This window comes from Salvelinus namaycush, unplaced genomic scaffold (assembly GCF_016432855.1).
Source record: "Salvelinus namaycush isolate Seneca unplaced genomic scaffold, SaNama_1.0 Scaffold1247, whole genome shotgun sequence".
In the NCBI taxonomy this organism is placed as follows: Eukaryota; Metazoa; Chordata; class Actinopteri; order Salmoniformes; family Salmonidae; genus Salvelinus; species Salvelinus namaycush.
This window is the reverse complement of record NW_024057950.1, coordinates 3574-24922: the sequence shown is the minus strand read 5'-3', so window position 1 is coordinate 24922 and position 21349 is coordinate 3574. Positions and strand designations below refer to the sequence as shown.

General features: G+C 48.5%; 1 protein-coding gene across 1 annotated transcript in view; it reads left to right on the top strand.

Annotated features, from left to right (window-relative positions):
- LOC120036212 (disrupted in schizophrenia 1 protein-like) overlaps positions 1-20851 on the top strand; it is a gene marked incomplete at its 3' end in the record, with an annotated part of 49822 nt that extends 28971 nt beyond the window's left edge. The window contains exons 5-8 of the mRNA XM_038982693.1: positions 194-290; positions 2535-2767; positions 16243-16297; positions 20749-20851. Of these exons, the coding sequence (XP_038838621.1) occupies positions 194-290; positions 2535-2767; positions 16243-16297; positions 20749-20851 (488 nt within the window). The remainder of the gene's footprint in view (positions 1-193; positions 291-2534; positions 2768-16242; positions 16298-20748) is intronic.
- Positions 20852-21349: the final 498 nt, after the last annotated feature.

Here is a 21349-nt window from a genome sequence, read left to right as displayed (position 1 = left end):
TCAGGATGATAGTTTAACTGGGTTACAGACCCTCAGGATGATAGTTTAACTGGGTTACAGACCCTCAGGATGATAGTTTACCTGGGTTACAGACCCTCAGGATGATAGTTTAACTGGGTTACAGAACAGCGCTGCCAGGATCCTAACATAACTGTTATTGTCTTTTATTCTTTCTGGTTTTGACGTGTTAAAGGGAAGAGGTGGAGAGTGATGGAGGGGAAGTGGCTGAAACCGTCCAGGGTCCACTGCAAAGGAGAGAGTGTTTGCTGCAGGAGAAACGCATAGTGGAGGTGAGTAGATTTAGTTAGGTAGCGATTACTGAAAATAACAAGGCCTTTTGGACACCTTTGGAGTGTTTGAATTCAATCACATCGATTTGTGCCCCCAATACATTCCCATTGTGTACACTCAACAATTATACAGTTAAGAGCATTCTACAATGAAGTAGTTAGATAGGCCTGCAGCAGAAATACTACAGGAAATACCCAGTTGTGCCCATGAAGAATGTCCCATGCCCTGTAAATAGATCCTGTTATACACTGGTTGAATGAAGAATGTCCCATTTCCTGTAAATATATCCTGTTATACACTGGTTTAATGAAGAATGTCCCATGCCCTGTAAATATATCCTGTCATACACTGGTTGAATGAAGAATGTCCCATGCCCTGTAAATATATCCTGTTATACACTGGTTGAATGAAGAATGTCCCATTTCCTGTAAATAGATCCTGTTATACACTGGTTGAATGAAGAATGTCCCATGCCCTGTAAATGGATCCTGTCATACACTGGTTGAATGAAGAATGTCCCATGCCCTGTAAATATATCCTGTTATACACTGGTTTAATGAAGAATGTCCCATGCCCTGTAAATAGATCCTGTTATACACTGGTTTAATGAAGAATGTCCCATGCCCTGTAAATAGATCCTGTTATACACTGGTTTAATGAAGAATGTCCCATGCCCTGTAAATGGATCCTGTTATACACTGGTTGAATGAAGAATGTCCCATTTCCTGTAAATATATCCTGTTATACACTGGTTGAATGAAGAATGTCCCATGCCCTGTAAATATATCCTGTTATACACTGGTTGAATGAAGAATGTCCCATGCCCTGTAAATAGATCCAGTTATACACTGGTTGAATGAAGAATGTCCCATTTCCTGTAAATATATCCTGTTATACACTGGTTGAATGAAGAATGTCCCATTTCCTGTAAATATATCCTGTTATACACTGGTTGAATGAAGAATGTCCCATGCCCTGTAAATAGATCCTGTTATACACTGGTTTAATGAAGAATGTCCCATGCCCTGTAAATAGATCCTGTTATACACTGGTTTAATGAAGAATGTCCCATGCCCTGTAAATGGATCAGGTCATAGACTGGTTGAATGAAGAATGTCCCATGCCCTGTAAATAGATCCTGTTATACACTGGTTTAATGAAGAATGTCCCATGCCCTGTAAATGGATCAGGTCATACACTGGTTGAATGAAGAATGTCCCATGCCCTGTAAATAGATCCTGTTATACACTGGTTGAATGAAGAATGTCCCATGCCCTGTAAATAGATCCAGTTATACACTGGTTGAATGAAGAATGTCCCATTTCCTGTAAATGGATCCTGTTATACACTGGTTGAATGAAGAATGTCCCATGCCCTGTAAATAGATCCTGTTATACACTGGTTTAATGAAGAATGTCCCATGCCCTGTAAATGGATCAGGTCATACACTGGTTGAATGAAGAATGTCCCATTTCCTGTAAATATATCCTGTTATACACTGGTTGAATGAAGAATGTCCCATGCCCTGTAAATAGATCCAGTTATACACTGGTTGAATGAAGAATGTCCCATGCCCTGTAAATAGATCCAGTTATACACTGGTTGAATGAAGAATGTCCCATGCCCTGTAAATAGATCCTATTATACACTAGTTGAATGAAGAATGTCTCATGCCCTGTAAATGGATCCAGTCATACACTGGTTGAATGAAGAATGTCCCATTTCCTGTAAATATATCCTGTCATACACTGGTTGAATGAAGAATGTCCCATGCCCTGTAAATGGATCCTATTATACACTGGTTGAATGAAGAATGTCCCATTTCCTGTAAATGGATCCAGTCATACACTGGTTGAATGAAGAATGTCCCATTTCCTGTAAATATATCCTGTTATACACTGGTTGAATGAAGAATGTCCCATTTCCTGTAAATGGATCCAGTCATACACTGGTTGAATGAAGAATGTCCCATTTCCTGTAAATATATCCTGTTATACACTGGTTGAATGAAGAATGTCCCATGCCCTGTAAATAGATCCTGTTATACACTGGTTGAATGAAGAATGTCCCATTTCCTGTAAAATGTTGAATTGAGATCCAGTAGAAGTGCTGATCTAAGATCAGGTCTCCTGTCTGTATAATCATATTTATTATTATCTAGAAGTCAGAACTGATCCTAGATCAGCACTCCTGCTGTGAGACTACTCTTTACGAACGCTCTCTGCCTTCGGGCCTACCCCCAGGCGGAGATGGCAGAGTTGCAGTGGAGACTAGGAGAGCTGCAGTCTCGGAGTTGCAGCCTGGAGCACCAGATCCAGCAGGAAGAGGAGGATCTACAGACAGAGGAGGTTGAAGGACCCGCCCTGCGCAGCTGTAGCCACACCCAGCTCAGAGACATGGGCAATGCCCTCAACGTCCTGGTGACATCACAGAGCAGGACCAGGATCACTGTCTGTCCCCCTGAAGCCATATTCAGGTCAGTACTAATCCTAATCCTAACTTCTCCAGGATCACTGTCTGTCCCCCTGAAGCCATACTCAGGTCAGTACTAATCCTAATCCTAATTTCTCCAGGATCACTGTCTGTCCCCCTGAAGCCATATTCAGGTCAGTACTAATCCTAATCCTAACTTCTCCAGGATCACTGTCTGTCCCCCTGAAGCCATACTCAGGTCAGTACTAATCCTAATCCTAATTTCTCCAGGATCACTGTCTGTCCCCCTGAAGCCATACTCAGGTCAGTACTAATCCTAATCCTAATTTCTCCAGGATCACTGTCTGTCCCCCTGAAGCCATACTCAGGTCAGTACTAATCCTAATCCTAATTTCTCCAGGATCACTGTCTGTCCCCCTGAAGCCATATTCAGATCAGTACTAATCCTAATCGTAACTTCTCCAGGATCAATGTCTCTCCCCCTGAAGCCATATTCAGATCAGTACTAATCCTAATCATAACTTCGCCAGGATCACTGTCTGTCCCCCTGAAGCCATATTCAGGTCAGTACTAATCCTAATCCTAACTTCTCCAGGATCACTGTCTGTCCCCCTGAAGCCATATTCAGATCAGTACTAATCCTAATCCTAACTTCTCCAGGATCACTGTCTGTCCCCCTGAAGCCATATTCAGATCAGTACTAATCCTAATCGTAACTTCTCCAGGATCACTGTCTCTCCCCCTGAAGCCATATTCAGATCAGTACTAATCCTAATCGTAACTTCTCCAGGATCAATGTCTCTCCCCCTGAAGCCATATTCAGATCAGTACTAATCCTAATCATAACTTCGCCAGGATCACTGTCTGTCCCCCTGAAGCCATATTCAGGTCAGTACTAATCCTAATCCTAACTTCTCCAGGATCACTGTCTCTCCACATGTGGGGTCCCCTGAGAAAACCTGTACTAATCTTATCAAACCAAGTTAGGAATTTAAAAAAATAAGAAGATATGTTTCAATATAAACATCTCCTCAGGACCCATCTTCCCTATAGGTCGACATTAAAATACAACCACTGTATGTTTCAATATAACATCTCCACAGGACCCATCTTCCCTATAGGTCGACATTAAAATACAACCACTGTATGTTTCAATATAACATCTCAACAGGACCCATCTTCCCTATAGGTCGACATTAAAATACAACCACTGTATGTTTCAATATAACATCTCCTCAGGACCCATCTTCCCTATAGGTCGACATTAAAATACAACCACTGTATGTTTCAATATAACATCTCAACAGGACCTATCTTCCCTATAGGTCGACATTAAAATACAACCACTGTATGTTTCAATATAACATCTCAACAGGACCTATCTTCCCTATAGGTCGACATTAAAATACCACTAGTCTTCCTCTTCCCTTGTAGGAACACTGAGTCTGTCCATAACATTCCTCCTGTCTTCCTCTTCCCTTGTAGGAACACTGAGTCTGTCCATAACATTCCTCCTGTCTTCTTCTTCCCTTGTAGGAACACTGAGTCTGTCCATAACATTCCTCCTGTCTTCTTCTTCCCTTGTAGGAACACTGAGTCTGTCCATAACATTCCTCCTGTCTTCCTCTTCCCTTGCAGGAACACTGAGTCTGTCCATAACATTCCTCCTGTCTTCCTCTTCCCTTGTAGGAACACTGAGTCTGTCCATAACATTCCTCCTGTCTTCCTCTTCCCTTGTAGGAACACTGAGTCTGTCCATAACATTCCTCCTGTCTTCCTCTTCCCTTGTAGGAACACTGAGTCTGTCCATAACATTCCTCCTGTCTTCTTCTTCCCTTGTAGGAACACTGAGTCTGTCCATAACATTCCTCCTGTCTTCCTCTTCCCTTGCAGGAACACTGAGTCTGTCCATAACATTCCTCCTGTCTTCCTCTTCCCTTGTAGGAACACTGAGTCTGTCCATAACATTCCTCCTGTCTTCCTCTTCCCTTGTAGGAACACTGAGTCTGTCCATAACATTCCTCCTGTCTTCCTCTTCCCTTGTAGGAACACTGAGTCTGTCCATAACATTCCTCCTGTCTTCTTCTTCCCTTGTAGGAACACTGAGTCTGTCCATAACATTCCTCCTGTCTTCTTCTTCCCTTGTAGGAACACTGAGTCTGTCCATAACATTCCTCCTGTCTTCCTCTTCCCTTGCAGGAACACTGAGTCTGTCCATAACATTCCTCCTGTCTTCCTCTTCCCTTGTAGGAACACTGAGTCTGTCCATAACATTCCTCCTGTCTTCCTCTTCCCTTGTAGGAACACTGAGTCTGTCCATAACATTCCTCCTGTCTTCCTCTTCCCTTGTAGGAACACTGAGTCTGTCCATAACATTCCTCCTGTCTTCTTCTTCCCTTGTAGGAACACTGAGTCTGTCCATAACATTCCTCCTGTCTTCCTCTTCCCTTGCAGGAACACTGAGTCTGTCCATAACATTCCTCCTGTCTTCCTCTTCCCTTGTAGGAACACTGAGTCTGTCCATAACATTCCTCCTGTCTTCCTCTTCCCTTGTAGGAACACTGAGTCTGTCCATAACATTCCTCCTGTCTTCCTCTTCCCTTGTAGGAACACTGAGTCTGTCCATAACATTCCTCCTGTCTTCTTCTTCCCTTGTAGGAACACTGAGTCTGTCCATAACATTCCTCCTGTCTTCTTCTTCCCTTGTAGGAACACTGAGTCTGTCCATAACATTCCTCCTGTCTTCCTCTTCCCTTGTAGGAACACTGAGTCTGTCCATAACATTCTTCCTGTCTTCCTCTTCCCTTGCAGGAACACTGAGTCTGTCCATAACATTCCTCCTGTCTTCCTCTTCCCTTGTAGGAACACTGAGTCTGTCCATAACATTCCTCCTGTCTTCCTCTTCCCTTGTAGGAACACTGAGTCTGTCCATAACATTCCTCCTGTCTTCCTCTTCCCTTGCAGGAACACTGAGTCTGTCCATAACATTCCTCCTGTCTTCTTTTTCCCTTGTAGGAACACTGAGTCTGTCCATAACATTCCTCCTGTCTTCTTCTTCCCTTGCAGGAACACTGAGTCTGTCCATAACATTCCTCCTGTCTTCTTCTTCCCTTGTAGGAACACTGAGTCTGTCCATAACATTCCTCCTGTCTTCTTTTTCCCTTGTAGGAACACTGAGTCTGTCCATAACATTCCTCCTGTCTTCCTCTTCCCTTGTAGGAACACTGAGTCTGTCCATAACATTCCTCCTGTCTTCCTCTTCCCTTGTAGGAACACTGAGTCTGTCCATAACATTCCTCCTGTCTTCCTCTTCCCTTGTAGGAACACTGAGTCTGTCCATAACATTCCTCCTGTCTTCTTCTTCCCTTGTAGGAACACTGAGTCTGTCCATAACATTCCTCCTGTCTTCCTCTTCCCTTGTAGGAACACTGAGTCTGTCCATAACATTCCTCCTGTCTTCTTCTTCCCTTGTAGGAACACTGAGTCTGTCCATAACATTCCTCCTGTCTCCCTCTTCCCTTGTAGGAACACTGAGTCTGTCCATAACATTCCTCCTGTCTCCCTCTTCCCTTGTAGGAACACTGAGTCTGTCCATAACATTCCTCCTGTCTTCCTCTTCCCTTGTAGGAACACTGAGTCTGTCCATAACATTCCTCCTGTCTTCTTCCCTTGTAGGGACACTGAGTCTGTCCATAACATTCCTCCTGTCTTCCTCTTCACTTGTAGGAACACTGAGTCTGTCCATAACATTCCTCCTGTCTTCTTCTTCCCTTGTAGGAACACTGAGTCTGTCCATAACATTCCTCCTGTCTCCCTCTTCCCTTGCAGGAACACTGAGTCTGTCCATAACATTCCTCCTGTCTCCCTCTTCCCTTGTAGGAACACTGAGTCTGTCCATAACATTCCTCCTGTCTTCCTCTTCCCTTGCAGGAACACTGAGTCTGTCCATAACATTCCTCCTGTCTTATTCTTCCCTTGCAGGAACACTGAGTCTGTCCATAACATTCCTCCTGTCTTCTTCTTCCCTTGCAGGAACACTGAGTCTGTCCATAACATTCCTCCTGTCTTCCTCTTCCCTTGTAGGAACACTGATTCTGTCCATAACATTCCTCCTGTCTTCCTCTTCCCTTGTAGGAACACTGAGTCTGTCCATAACATTCCTCCTGTCTTCCTCTTCCCTTGCAGGAACACTGAGTCTGTCCATAACATTCCTCCTGTCTTCCTCTTCCCTTGCAGGAACACTGAGTCTGTCCATAACATTCCTCCTGTCTTCTTCTTCCCTTGTAGGAACACTGAGTGTAACGGTAGTTCTCCTCCTCTTCAACCGAAGAGGAGGAGTAGTGATGGAACCAAGGCGCAGCGGGTTGTGAACACATAATTTATTCAAAGAAAACACGAAAACACGAACTCGACTATAAACTAACAAAACAACAAACGGTGTAGACAGACCTGGACGACGAACTCACATAAACACGAAGAACGCACGAACAGGGAAAATAGCCTACACATAAATGACGATGAACAAACAAACCGAACAGTCCCGTATGGTGCGACAAACACTGACACAGGAGACAACCACCCACAACGAACACAGTGAAACAACCTACCTAAATATGACTCTTAATTAGAGGAACGCCAAACACCTGCCTCTAATCAAGAGCCATACCAGGCAACCCTAAACCAACATAGAAACACACAACATAGAATGCCCACCCAAACTCACGTCCTGACCAACTAACACATACAACAAACTAACAGAAATAGGTCAGGAACGTGACATAACCCCCCCCATAAGGTGCGAACTCCGGGCGCACCAGCACAAAGTCTAGGGGAGGGTCTGGGTGGGCATCTGACCACGGTGGTGGCTCAGGCTCAGGGCGAGGTCCCCACCCCACCATAGTCAATCCCAGCTTCCATCTCCCCCTACAAATGACCACCCTCATACTACACCCACTTAATCCTTTGGGTAACATCAATACAAGGGGCAGCCCCGGGATAGAGGGATAGCTCAGGACAGAGGGATAGCTCAGGACAGAGGGATAGCTCAGGATAGAGAGGTAGCTCAGGATAGAGAGGTAGCTCAGGATTGAGGGGCAACTCCGGACTGAAAGGCAGCTCCGGACAGAGAGACAGCTCTGGACTGAGGGGCAGTTCTGGAGAAATAGCCGCTCTGGGCTGAGGGACAGCTCATGACTGGCTGACGGCTCTGGACGCTCATGGCTGGCTGACGGCTCTGGACGCTCATGGCTGGCTGACGGCTCTGGACGCTCATGGCTGGCTGACGGCTCTGGACGCTCATGGCTGGCTGACGGCTCTGGACGCTCATGGCTGGCTGACGGCTCTGGACGCTCATGGCTGGCTGACGGCTCTGGACGCTCATGGCTGGCTGACGGCTCTGGACGCTCATGGCTGGCTGACGGCTCTGGACGCTCATGGCTCACTGACGGCTCTGGCAGATCCTGTCTGGTTGGCGGCTCTGGCAGATCCTGTCTGGTTGGCGGCTCTGGCAGATCCTGTCTGGTTGGCGGCTCTGGCAGATCCTGTCTGGTTGGCGGCTCTGGCAGATCCTGTCTGGTTGGCGGCTCTGGCAGATCCTGACTGACGACTGGCTCTAGCGGCTCCTGACTGACTATCGGCTCTGACGGCTCGGGACAGACGGGCGGCTCTAATGGCTCGGGACAGACGGATGGCTCAGACGGCGCTGGGGAGACGGATGGCTCAGACGGCGCTGGGGAGACGGATGGCTCAGACGTCGCTGGGGAGACGGATGGCTCAGACGGCGCTGGGGAGACGGATGGCTCAGATGGCGCTGCGGAGACGGATGGCTCAGATGGCGCTGCGGAGACGGATGGCTCAGACTGCTCCTGTCTGGCGGAAGGCTTTGGCTGCTCCTGTCTGGCGGAAGGCTCTGTAGGCTCATGGCAGACGGGCAGCTTTGCAGGCTCATGGCAGACAGGCAGTTCATGCGCCGTTGGGCAGACGGCAGACTCTGGCCGGCTGAGACGCACTGTAGGCCTGGTGCGTGGTGCCGGAACTGGAGGCACCGGACTGGGGACACGCACTTCAAGCCTAGTGCGGGGAGCAGGGACAGGGCACACTGGACTCTCAAAGCGTGCTATATTCCTGGTGCGTGGTACCGGCACTGGTGGCACCGGGCTGAGTGCACGCACATCAGGACGAGTACGGGGAGAAGCAACAGTGCGTACATGGCTCTGGAGACGCACAGGAGGCTTAGTGCGTGGTGCCGGAACTGGAGGCACTGGGCTGGAGACACGCACCATAGGGAGAGTGCGTGGAGGAGGAACAGGGCTCTGAAAACGCACTGGAAGCCTGGTGCGTAGTGTAGGCACTGGTGGTACTGGGCTGGGGCGGGGAGGTAGTGCCGGAAATACCGGACCGTGCAGGCGTACTGGCTCCCTTGAGCACCGAGCCTGCCCAACCTTACCTGGTTGAATGCTCCCCGTCGCCCGACCAGTGCGGGGAGGTGGAATAACCCGCACCGGGCTATGTAGGCGAACCGGGGACACCATGCGTAAGGCTGGTGCCATGTAAGCCGGCCCAAGGAGACGTACTGGTGGCCAGATATGTAGAGCCGGCTTCATGGCACTTGGCTCAATGCTCAATCTAGCCCTACCAGTGCGGGGAGGTGGAATAACCCGCACTGGGCTATGCACCCGTACAGGAGACACCGTGCGCTCTACTGCGTAACACGGCGTCTGCCCGTACTCCCGCTCTCCACGGTTAGCCTGGGAAGTGGGCGCAGGTCTCCTACCTGCCCTTGGCCCACTACCTCTTAGCCCCCCCCCAAGACATTTTTGGGTGGTACTCACGGGCTTTTCGGGCTTCCGTGCTAGACGCGTCCCCTCATAACTCCGGTTCCCTTCTCCGGTTGCCTCTGCTCTCCTCAGTGCCTCCAGCTGTTCCCATGGGAGGCGATCCCTTCCAGCCAGGATCTCCTCCCATGTGTAGCAACCTTTCCCGTCCAATACATCGTCCCAAGTCCATTCCTCCTTCTTGTGCTGTCCCTTACTCCGTTTACACCGCTGCTTGATTCTGGATTGGTGGGTGGTTCTGTAACGGTAGTTCTCCTCCTCTTCAACCGAAGAGGAGGAGTAGTGATGGAACCAAGGCGCAGCGGGTTGTGAACACATAATTTATTCAAAGAAAACACGAAAACACGAACTCGACTATAAACTAACAAAACAACAAACGGTGTAGACAGACCTGGACGACGAACTCACATAAACACGAAGAACGCACGAACAGGGAAAATAGCCTACACATAAATGACGATGAACAAACAAACCGAACAGTCCCGTATGGTGCGACAAACACTGACACAGGAGACAACCACCCACAACGAACACAGTGAAACAACCTACCTAAATATGACTCTTAATTAGAGGAACGCCAAACACCTGCCTCTAATCAAGAGCCATACCAGGCAACCCTAAACCAACATAGAAACACACAACATAGAATGCCCACCCAAACTCACGTCCTGACCAACTAACACATACAACAAACTAACAGAAATAGGTCAGGAACGTGACACTGAGTCTGTCCATAACATTCCTCCTGTCTTCTTCTTCCCTTGTAGGAACACTGAGTCTGTCCATAACATTCCTCCTGTCTTCCTCTTCCCTTGCAGGAACACTGAGTCTGTCCATAACATTCCTCCTGTCTTCCTCTTCCCTTGCAGGAACACTGAGTCTGTCCATAACATTCCTCCTGTCTTCTTCTTCCCTTGTAGGAACACTGAGTCTGTCCATAACATTCCTCCTGTCTTCCTCTTCCCTTGTAGGAACACTGAGTCTGTCCATAACATTCCTCCTGTCTTCCTCTTCCCTTGTAGGAACACTGAGTCTGTCCATAACATTCCTCCTGTCTTCTTCTTCCCTTGTAGGAACACTGAGTCTGTCCATAACATTCCTCCTGTCTTCCTCTTCCCTTGCAGGAACACTGAGTCTGTCCATAACATTCCTCCTGTCTTCCTCTTCCCTTGTAGGAACACTGAGTCTGTCCATAACATTCCTCCTGTCTTCCTCTTCCCTTGTAGGAACACTGAGTCTGTCCATAACATTCCTCCTGTCTTCCTCTTCCCTTGTAGGAACACTGAGTCTGTCCATAACATTCCTCCTGTCTTCTTCTTCCCTTGTAGGAACACTGAGTCTGTCCATAACATTCCTCCTGTCTTCTTCTTCCCTTGTAGGAACACTGAGTCTGTCCATAACATTCCTCCTGTCTTCCTCTTCCCTTGTAGGAACACTGAGTCTGTCCATAACATTCTTCCTGTCTTCCTCTTCCCTTGCAGGAACACTGAGTCTGTCCATAACATTCCTCCTGTCTTCCTCTTCCCTTGTAGGAACACTGAGTCTGTCCATAACATTCCTCCTGTCTTCCTCTTCCCTTGTAGGAACACTGAGTCTGTCCATAACATTCCTCCTGTCTTCCTCTTCCCTTGCAGGAACACTGAGTCTGTCCATAACATTCCTCCTGTCTTCTTTTTCCCTTGTAGGAACACTGAGTCTGTCCATAACATTCCTCCTGTCTTCTTCTTCCCTTGCAGGAACACTGAGTCTGTCCATAACATTCCTCCTGTCTTCTTCTTCCCTTGTAGGAACACTGAGTCTGTCCATAACATTCCTCCTGTCTTCTTTTTCCCTTGTAGGAACACTGAGTCTGTCCATAACATTCCTCCTGTCTTCCTCTTCCCTTGTAGGAACACTGAGTCTGTCCATAACATTCCTCCTGTCTTCCTCTTCCCTTGTAGGAACACTGAGTCTGTCCATAACATTCCTCCTGTCTTCCTCTTCCCTTGTAGGAACACTGAGTCTGTCCATAACATTCCTCCTGTCTTCTTCTTCCCTTGTAGGAACACTGAGTCTGTCCATAACATTCCTCCTGTCTTCCTCTTCCCTTGTAGGAACACTGAGTCTGTCCATAACATTCCTCCTGTCTTCTTCTTCCCTTGTAGGAACACTGAGTCTGTCCATAACATTCCTCCTGTCTCCCTCTTCCCTTGTAGGAACACTGAGTCTGTCCATAACATTCCTCCTGTCTCCCTCTTCCCTTGTAGGAACACTGAGTCTGTCCATAACATTCCTCCTGTCTTCCTCTTCCCTTGCAGGAACACTGAGTCTGTCCATAACATTCCTCCTGTCTTCTTCCCTTGTAGGGACACTGAGTCTGTCCATAACATTCCTCCTGTCTTCCTCTTCACTTGTAGGAACACTGAGTCTGTCCATAACATTCCTCCTGTCTTCTTCTTCCCTTGTAGGAACACTGAGTCTGTCCATAACATTCCTCCTGTCTCCCTCTTCCCTTGCAGGAACACTGAGTCTGTCCATAACATTCCTCCTGTCTCCCTCTTCCCTTGTAGGAACACTGAGTCTGTCCATAACATTCCTCCTGTCTTCCTCTTCCCTTGCAGGAACACTGAGTCTGTCCATAACATTCCTCCTGTCTTATTCTTCCCTTGCAGGAACACTGAGTCTGTCCATAACATTCCTCCTGTCTTCTTCTTCCCTTGCAGGAACACTGAGTCTGTCCATAACATTCCTCCTGTCTTCCTCTTCCCTTGTAGGAACACTGATTCTGTCCATAACATTCCTCCTGTCTTCCTCTTCCCTTGTAGGAACACTGAGTCTGTCCATAACATTCCTCCTGTCTTCCTCTTCCCTTGCAGGAACACTGAGTCTGTCCATAACATTCCTCCTGTCTTCCTCTTCCCTTGCAGGAACACTGAGTCTGTCCATAACATTCCTCCTGTCTTCTTCTTCCCTTGTAGGAACACTGAGTGTAACGGTAGTTCTCCTCCTCTTCAACCGAAGAGGAGGAGTAGTGATGGAACCAAGGCGCAGCGGGTTGTGAACACATAATTTATTCAAAGAAAACACGAAAACACGAACTCGACTATAAACTAACAAAACAACAAACGGTGTAGACAGACCTGGACGACGAACTCACATAAACACGAAGAACGCACGAACAGGGAAAATAGCCTACACATAAATGACGATGAACAAACAAACCGAACAGTCCCGTATGGTGCGACAAACACTGACACAGGAGACAACCACCCACAACGAACACAGTGAAACAACCTACCTAAATATGACTCTTAATTAGAGGAACGCCAAACACCTGCCTCTAATCAAGAGCCATACCAGGCAACCCTAAACCAACATAGAAACACACAACATAGAATGCCCACCCAAACTCACGTCCTGACCAACTAACACATACAACAAACTAACAGAAATAGGTCAGGAACGTGACATAACCCCCCCCATAAGGTGCGAACTCCGGGCGCACCAGCACAAAGTCTAGGGGAGGGTCTGGGTGGGCATCTGACCACGGTGGTGGCTCAGGCTCAGGGCGAGGTCCCCACCCCACCATAGTCAATCCCAGCTTCCATCTCCCCCTACAAATGACCACCCTCATACTACACCCACTTAATCCTTTGGGTAACATCAATACAAGGGGCAGCCCCGGGATAGAGGGATAGCTCAGGACAGAGGGATAGCTCAGGACAGAGGGATAGCTCAGGATAGAGAGGTAGCTCAGGATAGAGAGGTAGCTCAGGATTGAGGGGCAACTCCGGACTGAAAGGCAGCTCCGGACAGAGAGACAGCTCTGGACTGAGGGGCAGTTCTGGAGAAATAGCCGCTCTGGGCTGAGGGACAGCTCATGACTGGCTGACGGCTCTGGACGCTCATGGCTGGCTGACGGCTCTGGACGCTCATGGCTGGCTGACGGCTCTGGACGCTCATGGCTGGCTGACGGCTCTGGACGCTCATGGCTGGCTGACGGCTCTGGACGCTCATGGCTGGCTGACGGCTCTGGACGCTCATGGCTGGCTGACGGCTCTGGACGCTCATGGCTGGCTGACGGCTCTGGACGCTCATGGCTCACTGACGGCTCTGGCAGATCCTGTCTGGTTGGCGGCTCTGGCAGATCCTGTCTGGTTGGCGGCTCTGGCAGATCCTGTCTGGTTGGCGGCTCTGGCAGATCCTGTCTGGTTGGCGGCTCTGGCAGATCCTGTCTGGTTGGCGGCTCTGGCAGATCCTGTCTGGCGACTGGCTCTAGCGGCTCCTGACTGACTATCGGCTCTGACGGCTCGGGACAGACGGGCGGCTCTAATGGCTCGGGACAGACGGATGGCTCAGACGGCGCTGGGGAGACGGATGGCTCAGACGGCGCTGGGGAGACGGATGGCTCAGACGTCGCTGGGGAGACGGATGGCTCAGACGGCGCTGGGGAGACGGATGGCTCAGATGGCGCTGCGGAGACGGATGGCTCAGATGGCGCTGCGGAGACGGATGGCTCAGACTGCTCCTGTCTGGCGGAAGGCTTTGGCTGCTCCTGTCTGGCGGAAGGCTCTGTAGGCTCATGGCAGACGGGCAGCTTTGCAGGCTCATGGCAGACAGGCAGTTCATGCGCCGTTGGGCAGACGGCAGACTCTGGCCGGCTGAGACGCACTGTAGGCCTGGTGCGTGGTGCCGGAACTGGAGGCACCGGACTGGGGACACGCACTTCAAGCCTAGTGCGGGGAGCAGGGACAGGGCACACTGGACTCTCAAAGCGTGCTATATTCCTGGTGCGTGGTACCGGCACTGGTGGCACCGGGCTGAGTGCACGCACATCAGGACGAGTACGGGGAGAAGCAACAGTGCGTACATGGCTCTGGAGACGCACAGGAGGCTTAGTGCGTGGTGCCGGAACTGGAGGCACTGGGCTGGAGACACGCACCATAGGGAGAGTGCGTGGAGGAGGAACAGGGCTCTGAAAACGCACTGGAAGCCTGGTGCGTAGTGTAGGCACTGGTGGTACTGGGCTGGGGCGGGGAGGTAGTGCCGGAAATACCGGACCGTGCAGGCGTACTGGCTCCCTTGAGCACCGAGCCTGCCTAACCTTACCTGGTTGAATGCTCCCCGTCGCCCGACCAGTGCGGGGAGGTGGAATAACCCGCACCGGGCTATGTAGGCGAACCGGGGACACCATGCGTAAGGCTGGTGCCATGTAAGCCGGCCCAAGGAGACGTACTGGTGGCCAGATATGTAGAGCCGGCTTCATGGCACTTGGCTCAATGCTCAATCTAGCCCTACCAGTGCGGGGAGGTGGAATAACCCGCACTGGGCTATGCACCCGTACAGGAGACACCGTGCGCTCTACTGCGTAACACGGCGTCTGCCCGTACTCCCGCTCTCCACGGTTAGCCTGGGAAGTGGGCGCAGGTCTCCTACCTGCCCTTGGCCCACTACCTCTTAGCCCCCCCCCAAGACATTTTTGGGTGGTACTCACGGGCTTTTCGGGCTTCCGTGCTAGACGCGTCCCCTCATAACTCCGGTTCCCTTCTCCGGTTGCCTCTGCTCTCCTCAGTGCCTCCAGCTGTTCCCATGGGAGGCGATCCCTTCCAGCCAGGATCTCCTCCCATGTGTAGCAACCTTTCCCGTCCAATACATCGTCCCAAGTCCATTCCTCCTTCTTGTGCTGTCCCTTACTCCGTTTACACCGCTGCTTGATTCTGGATTGGTGGGTGGTTCTGTAACGGTAGTTCTCCTCCTCTTCAACCGAAGAGGAGGAGTAGTGATGGAACCAAGGCGCAGCGGGTTGTGAACACATAATTTATTCAAAGAAAACACGAAAACACGAACTCGACTATAAACTAACAAAACAACAAACGGTGTAGACAGACCTGGACGACGAACTCACATAAACACGAAGAACGCACGAACAGGGAAAATAGCCTACACATAAATGACGATGAACAAACAAACCGAACAGTCCCGTATGGTGCGACAAACACTGACACAGGAGACAACCACCCACAACGAACACAGTGAAACAACCTACCTAAATATGACTCTTAATTAGAGGAACGCCAAACACCTGCCTCTAATCAAGAGCCATACCAGGCAACCCTAAACCAACATAGAAACACACAACATAGAATGCCCACCCAAACTCACGTCCTGACCAACTAACACATACAACAAACTAACAGAAATAGGTCAGGAACGTGACACTGAGTCTGTCCATAACATTCCTCCTGTCTTCTTCTTCCCTTGTAGGAACACTGAGTCTGTCCATAACATTCCTCCTGTCTTCCTCTTCCCTTGCAGGAACACTGAGTCTGTCCATAACATTCCTCCTGTCTTCCTCTTCCCTTGCAGGAACACTGAGTCTGTCCATAACATTCCTCCTGTCTTCTTCTTCCCTTGTAGGAACACTGAGTCTGTCCATAACATTCCTCCTGTCTTCTTCTTCCCTTGTAGGAACACTGAGTCTGTCCATAACATTCCTCCTGTCTTCTTCTTCCCTTGTAGACTCCAGGATCAGGAACAAACACTGAGTCTGTCCATAACATTCCTCCTGTCTTCTTCTTCCCTTGTAGACTCCAGGATCAGGAACAAACACTGAGTCTGTCCATAACATTCCTCCTGTCTTCCTCTTCCCTTGCAGGAACACTGAGTCTGTCCATAACATTCCTCCTGTCTTCTTCTTCCCTTGTAGACTCCAGGATCAGGAACAAACACTGAGTCTGTCCATTAAAGATGCTACGGCTAAAGTAAGGTTATTTTTATATTGACATTTTAGACATTTAGCAAACCCTCTTATACAGAGTGACACAGTTTCAGTTGCAGTCACCACGACCCCTACTTTGTGGCATGGCAACTCAACCATTCCTCCCAGAGTAGTCCATATTTACAGATTGCTTTATGAACGCTGTGTGAACGCTGTGTGACCGCTGTCTGAACGCTGTCTGAACGCTGTGTGACCGCTGTCTGAGCGCTGTCTGAACGCTGTGTGAACGCTGTCTGAACGCTGTGTGAACGCTGTGTGAACGCTGTGTGAACGCTGTCTGAACGCTGTCTGAACGCTGTGTGAACGCTGTCTGAGCGCTGTCTGAACGCTGTGTGAACGCTGTGTGAACGCTGTGTGAACGCTGTCTAAACGCTGTCTGAGCGCTGTGTGACCGCTGTCTGAACGCTGTCTGAGCGCTGTGTGACCGCTGTCTGAACGCTGTGTGAACGCTGTGTGAACGCTGTGTGACCGCTGTGTGAACGCTGTCTGAACGCTGTGTGACCGCTGTCTGAGCGCTGTGTGACCGCTGTCTGAGCGCTGTGTGACCGCTGTCTGAACGCTGTGTGACTGCTGTGTGAACGCTGTCTGAGCGCTGTGTGAACGCTGTCTGAACGCTGTGTGAAAGCTGTGTGACCGCTGTGTGAACGCTGTGTGACCGCTGTCTGAACGCTGTGTGAAAGCTGTCTGAGCGCTGTGTGAAAGCTGTCTGAACGCTGTGTGAACACTGTGTGAACGCTGTCTGAACGCTGTGTGACCGCTGTCTGAGCGCTGTGTGAAAGCTGTCTGAGCGCTGTGTGAAAGCTGTCTGAGCGCTGTGTGAACACTGTGTGAAAGCTGTCTGAACGCTGTGTGAACGCTGTGTGAACGCTGTGTGAACGCTGTGTGAACGCTGTGTGAACGCTGTGTGAACGCTGTCTGAACGCTGTGTGAACGCTGTCTGAGCGCTGTGTGAACGCTGTCTGAACGCTGTGTGAACGCTGTCTGAGCGCTGTGTGAACGCTGTCTGAACGCTGTGTGAACGCTGTCTGAACGCTGTGTGAACGCTGTGTGAACGCTGTGTGACCGCTGTCTGAACGCTGTGTGAACGCTGTCTGAACGCTGTCTGAACGCTGTGTGACCGCTGTCTGAACGCTGTCTGAACGCTGTGTGAACGCTGTCTGAGCGCTGTCTGAACGCTGTGTGAACGCTGTGTGAACGCTGTCTAAACGCTGTCTAAACGATGTCTGAGCGCTGTGTGACCGCTGTCTGAACGCTGTCTGAGCGCTGTGTGACCGCTGTCTGAACGCTGTGTGAACGCTGTGTGAACGCTGTGTGAACGCTGTGTGACCGCTGTCTGAGCGCTGTGTGACCGCTGTCTGAGCGCTGTGTGAAAGCTGTCTGAACGCTGTGTGAAAGCTGTCTGAGCGCTGTGTGAAAGCTGTCTGAACGCTGTGTGAACACTGTGTGAACGCTGTCTGAACGCTGTGTGACCGCTGTCTGAGCGCTGTGTGAAAGCTGTCTGAGCGCTGTGTGAAAGCTGTGTGAAAGCTGTCTGAACGCTGTGTGAACACTGTGTGAACGCTGTGTGAACGCTGTGTGAACGCTGTGTGAACGCTGTGTGAACGCTGTCTGAGCGCTGTGTGAACACTGTGTGAAAGCTGTCTGAACGCTGTCTGAACGCTGTCTGAACGCTGTCTGAACGCTGTCTGAACGCTGTCTGAACGCTGTGTGACCGCTGTCTGAACGCTGTGTGAACACTGTGTGAACGCTGTCTGAACGCTGTGTGAAAGCTGTCTGAGCGCTGTCTGAACGCTGTCTGAACGCTGTCTGAACGCTGTGTGACCGCTGTCTGAATGTAAATTGTTTCTGAATAGAACACAGAGATGTGAACTGACTGATCTTGGCTCCAGAGTACTAGAGAAGCTTGATACAGTACAGTAACACTATAGTACTAATGGGTCTGTCACTCTCTGTTTCTCAGCTAGATACAGTAACACTATAGTACTAATGGGTCTGTCATCCTATTCTCTATTTCATAAAGTAAAGTACAGCAGAGGACAGTAAAGTACAGCAGAGGACAGTAAAGTACAGCAGAGGACAGTAAAGTACAGCAGAGGACAGTAAAGTACAGCAGAGGACAGTAAAGTACAGCAGAGGACAGTAAAGTACAGCAGAGGACAGTAAAGTACAGCAGAGGACAGTAGGGTACAGCAGAGGACAGTAAAGTACAGCAGAGGACAGTAAAGTACAGCAGAGGACAGTAAAGTACAGCAGAGGACAGTAAAGTACAGCAGAGGACAGTAAAGTACAGCAGAGGACAGTAGGGTACAGCAGAGGACAGTAGGGTACAGCAGAGGACAGTAAAGTACAGCAGAGGAGGTTAGAACAGTTACACAGAAACAGGAAGTAAAGTGAAGTGCATGTTGGAAATGTACCTTCATTCAAAGTGAATCAGTTCTAATGATCACAGAACACAGTATTCAGGAATGGATATGAAGATGATCACGAGAATCTGTTCCTAGTGTCCAAAGCAGCAGAGCTGGTTTTAAAAGGCTGTATTGCTTTGTTCTCAATCACTACTCCTTCCTCCTTTGTGTAAAGCCTGTATAGTGAGCTCTCTATAATGAGTGTATAAAACATGAAGAACACCTGCTCTTTCCATGACATAGACTGACCAGGTGAATCCAGGTGAAAGCTATGATCTCTTATTGATGTCACTAGTTAAATCCACTTCAATCCGTGTAGATGAAGGGGAGGAGACGGGTTAAAGAAGGATTTATAAGCCTTGAGACTATTTAAACATGGATTGTGTATGTGTGCCATTCAGAGGGTGAATGGGCAAGACAAAATATTTAAGTGCCTTTGATTGGGGTATGGTAGTAGGTGCCAGGCTCACCGGTTTGTGTCAAGAACTGCAAAGCTGCTGGATTTTTCACACTAAACAGTTTCCCGTGTGTATCAAGAATGGTCCACTACCCAAAGGACATCCAGCCATCTTGGCACAATTGTGACCGACCGCCTTGATTCGGTCTTGCGTTGCAAAATTAGAAATTGTGTTTTTTACATTGGATAAAAGCAGAGACTCAGAGCTACAACATGGTATATCATACACTGCATTTAAGGAACAATGGGAAATTAATTATGCTTTGAAAGTTGATAAACTTGTAACCCCACTTTTGAGAAAATGGCCTTTGTATGTTTTGGTACCTACTGGAGATCTCCTCTTTGTTCAGCACCTTTCATGCCCTCTTAAGCTTTAGCCCCACCCATCTCGTTAAGGGTTGATCCCAGCGTTCTGTCCTAACAACAGCAGTCAAGCACCCAAACTAACTGGCTAATGTTGGCTAGCTTGCTAGCTAATTCCAGACACAAATGAGAGAACAGCTCACTGACCATTTTACTCGCCCTAGCAGAGTTGGTTAGGCTGTTTTTATGTTAACCAGAGTTGGTGACTGAAATTGTGCTGCTGGCAACAATTTACGTTTGTTTTCAAATGTTTACTGACACCAGCCATGTTGAGCATTCGTAAATGTGTCAGTTATTCTGCACTCTGGCACACTCAGATAAGATCATACACGTAACGTTAGCTAGCAAGCCAGCCAGCTAACGTTAGCTAGCTAACAGTACACTTTGACTTGAAATAAAAACGACTTTGTCAAAATTAGAAACGGATAATGTCTGAAAATGTAGCTAGCTAGATTATCTTACCCATATACATCATGGTTGGACGCATCTCCCTCTCACGGATGCCATTGTTGCCCTTAGTTTGAAGATGTAATCCAGAGACAGGTGTTTTCTCCATCTCTTTATCTATCAGACTCTAATTCCACTGATTTCAAAACTCGATCCTCCAGAAAGTGGAGAGCTACACTTATGCAATTCTACTACGTGATGTCTTTATGTTTAAAATCTGCTTCAGACAGGATTACACAGACTGACCAGCTCAAATAGACAGACGCGTGCAGTATGGCAGACCAATCCGAACTCATGTCTCGGCATGTCCAGCCCACTCATTATCTCAGCCAATCATGGCTAGCGAGAAGGTTGCTGACTTTTTCTGTAGCTTGTAATATAACAAATGTATTCGTATTTACAGATGGCATAAAAGTTTGTAATTAAGGCACATGAAAGCTCACATGTTCCAGAAGGTATTTCTGCTAAAAAATGAATTTTGATCAAAATAAAGTTTACATTCAAATGGCTCTCCTGTGAAGTAGTGACATGTGACATGCTCCTAGTTTCATTCACAATTGTGGGAAGCATTGGAATCAACATGGACCAGCATTCCTGTAGAATGCTTTCGAACACCTTGTAGAGTCCATGCCCTGGCAAATTGAGTCTGTTCTGAGGTTAAAAAGAGGTGCAACTCAATATTAGGAAGGGGTTATATACTGTAATATAATGATTATTGTGTCATCTAATCCTCCCTCTCTTCTTTCCTTCATCCCTCTCTAGGTAGTGATGAGTCAGAGGTTGGGAGGAAGTCTGAGAAGGAAAGTCAGTGAGACAGAGACTCAGCTCCTGGCTCTCCATGAAGCCAAGTTAGCTGCCATCTCAGGTACCTGGCTATACAGATATCATGCACCTCTACCTCTACAGATATCATACACCTCTACCTCTACATATATCATACACCTCTACCTCTACATATATCATACACCTCTACCTCTACATATGTCATACACCTCTACCTCTACATACAGTATATCATACACATTTACATATGTCATACACCTCTACCTCTACATACAGTATATCGTACACATTTACATATGTCATACACCTCTACCTATATCATACACATTTACATATGTCATACACCTCTACCTCTACATATGTCATACACCTCTACCTCTACATATGTCATACACCTCTACCTCTACAGATATCATACACCTCTACCTCTACATATATCATACACCTCTACCTCTACATACAGTATATCATACACATTTACATATGTCATACACCTCTACCTATATCATACACATTTACATATGTCATACACCTCTACCTCTACATATGTCATACACCTCTACCTCTACATATGTCATAC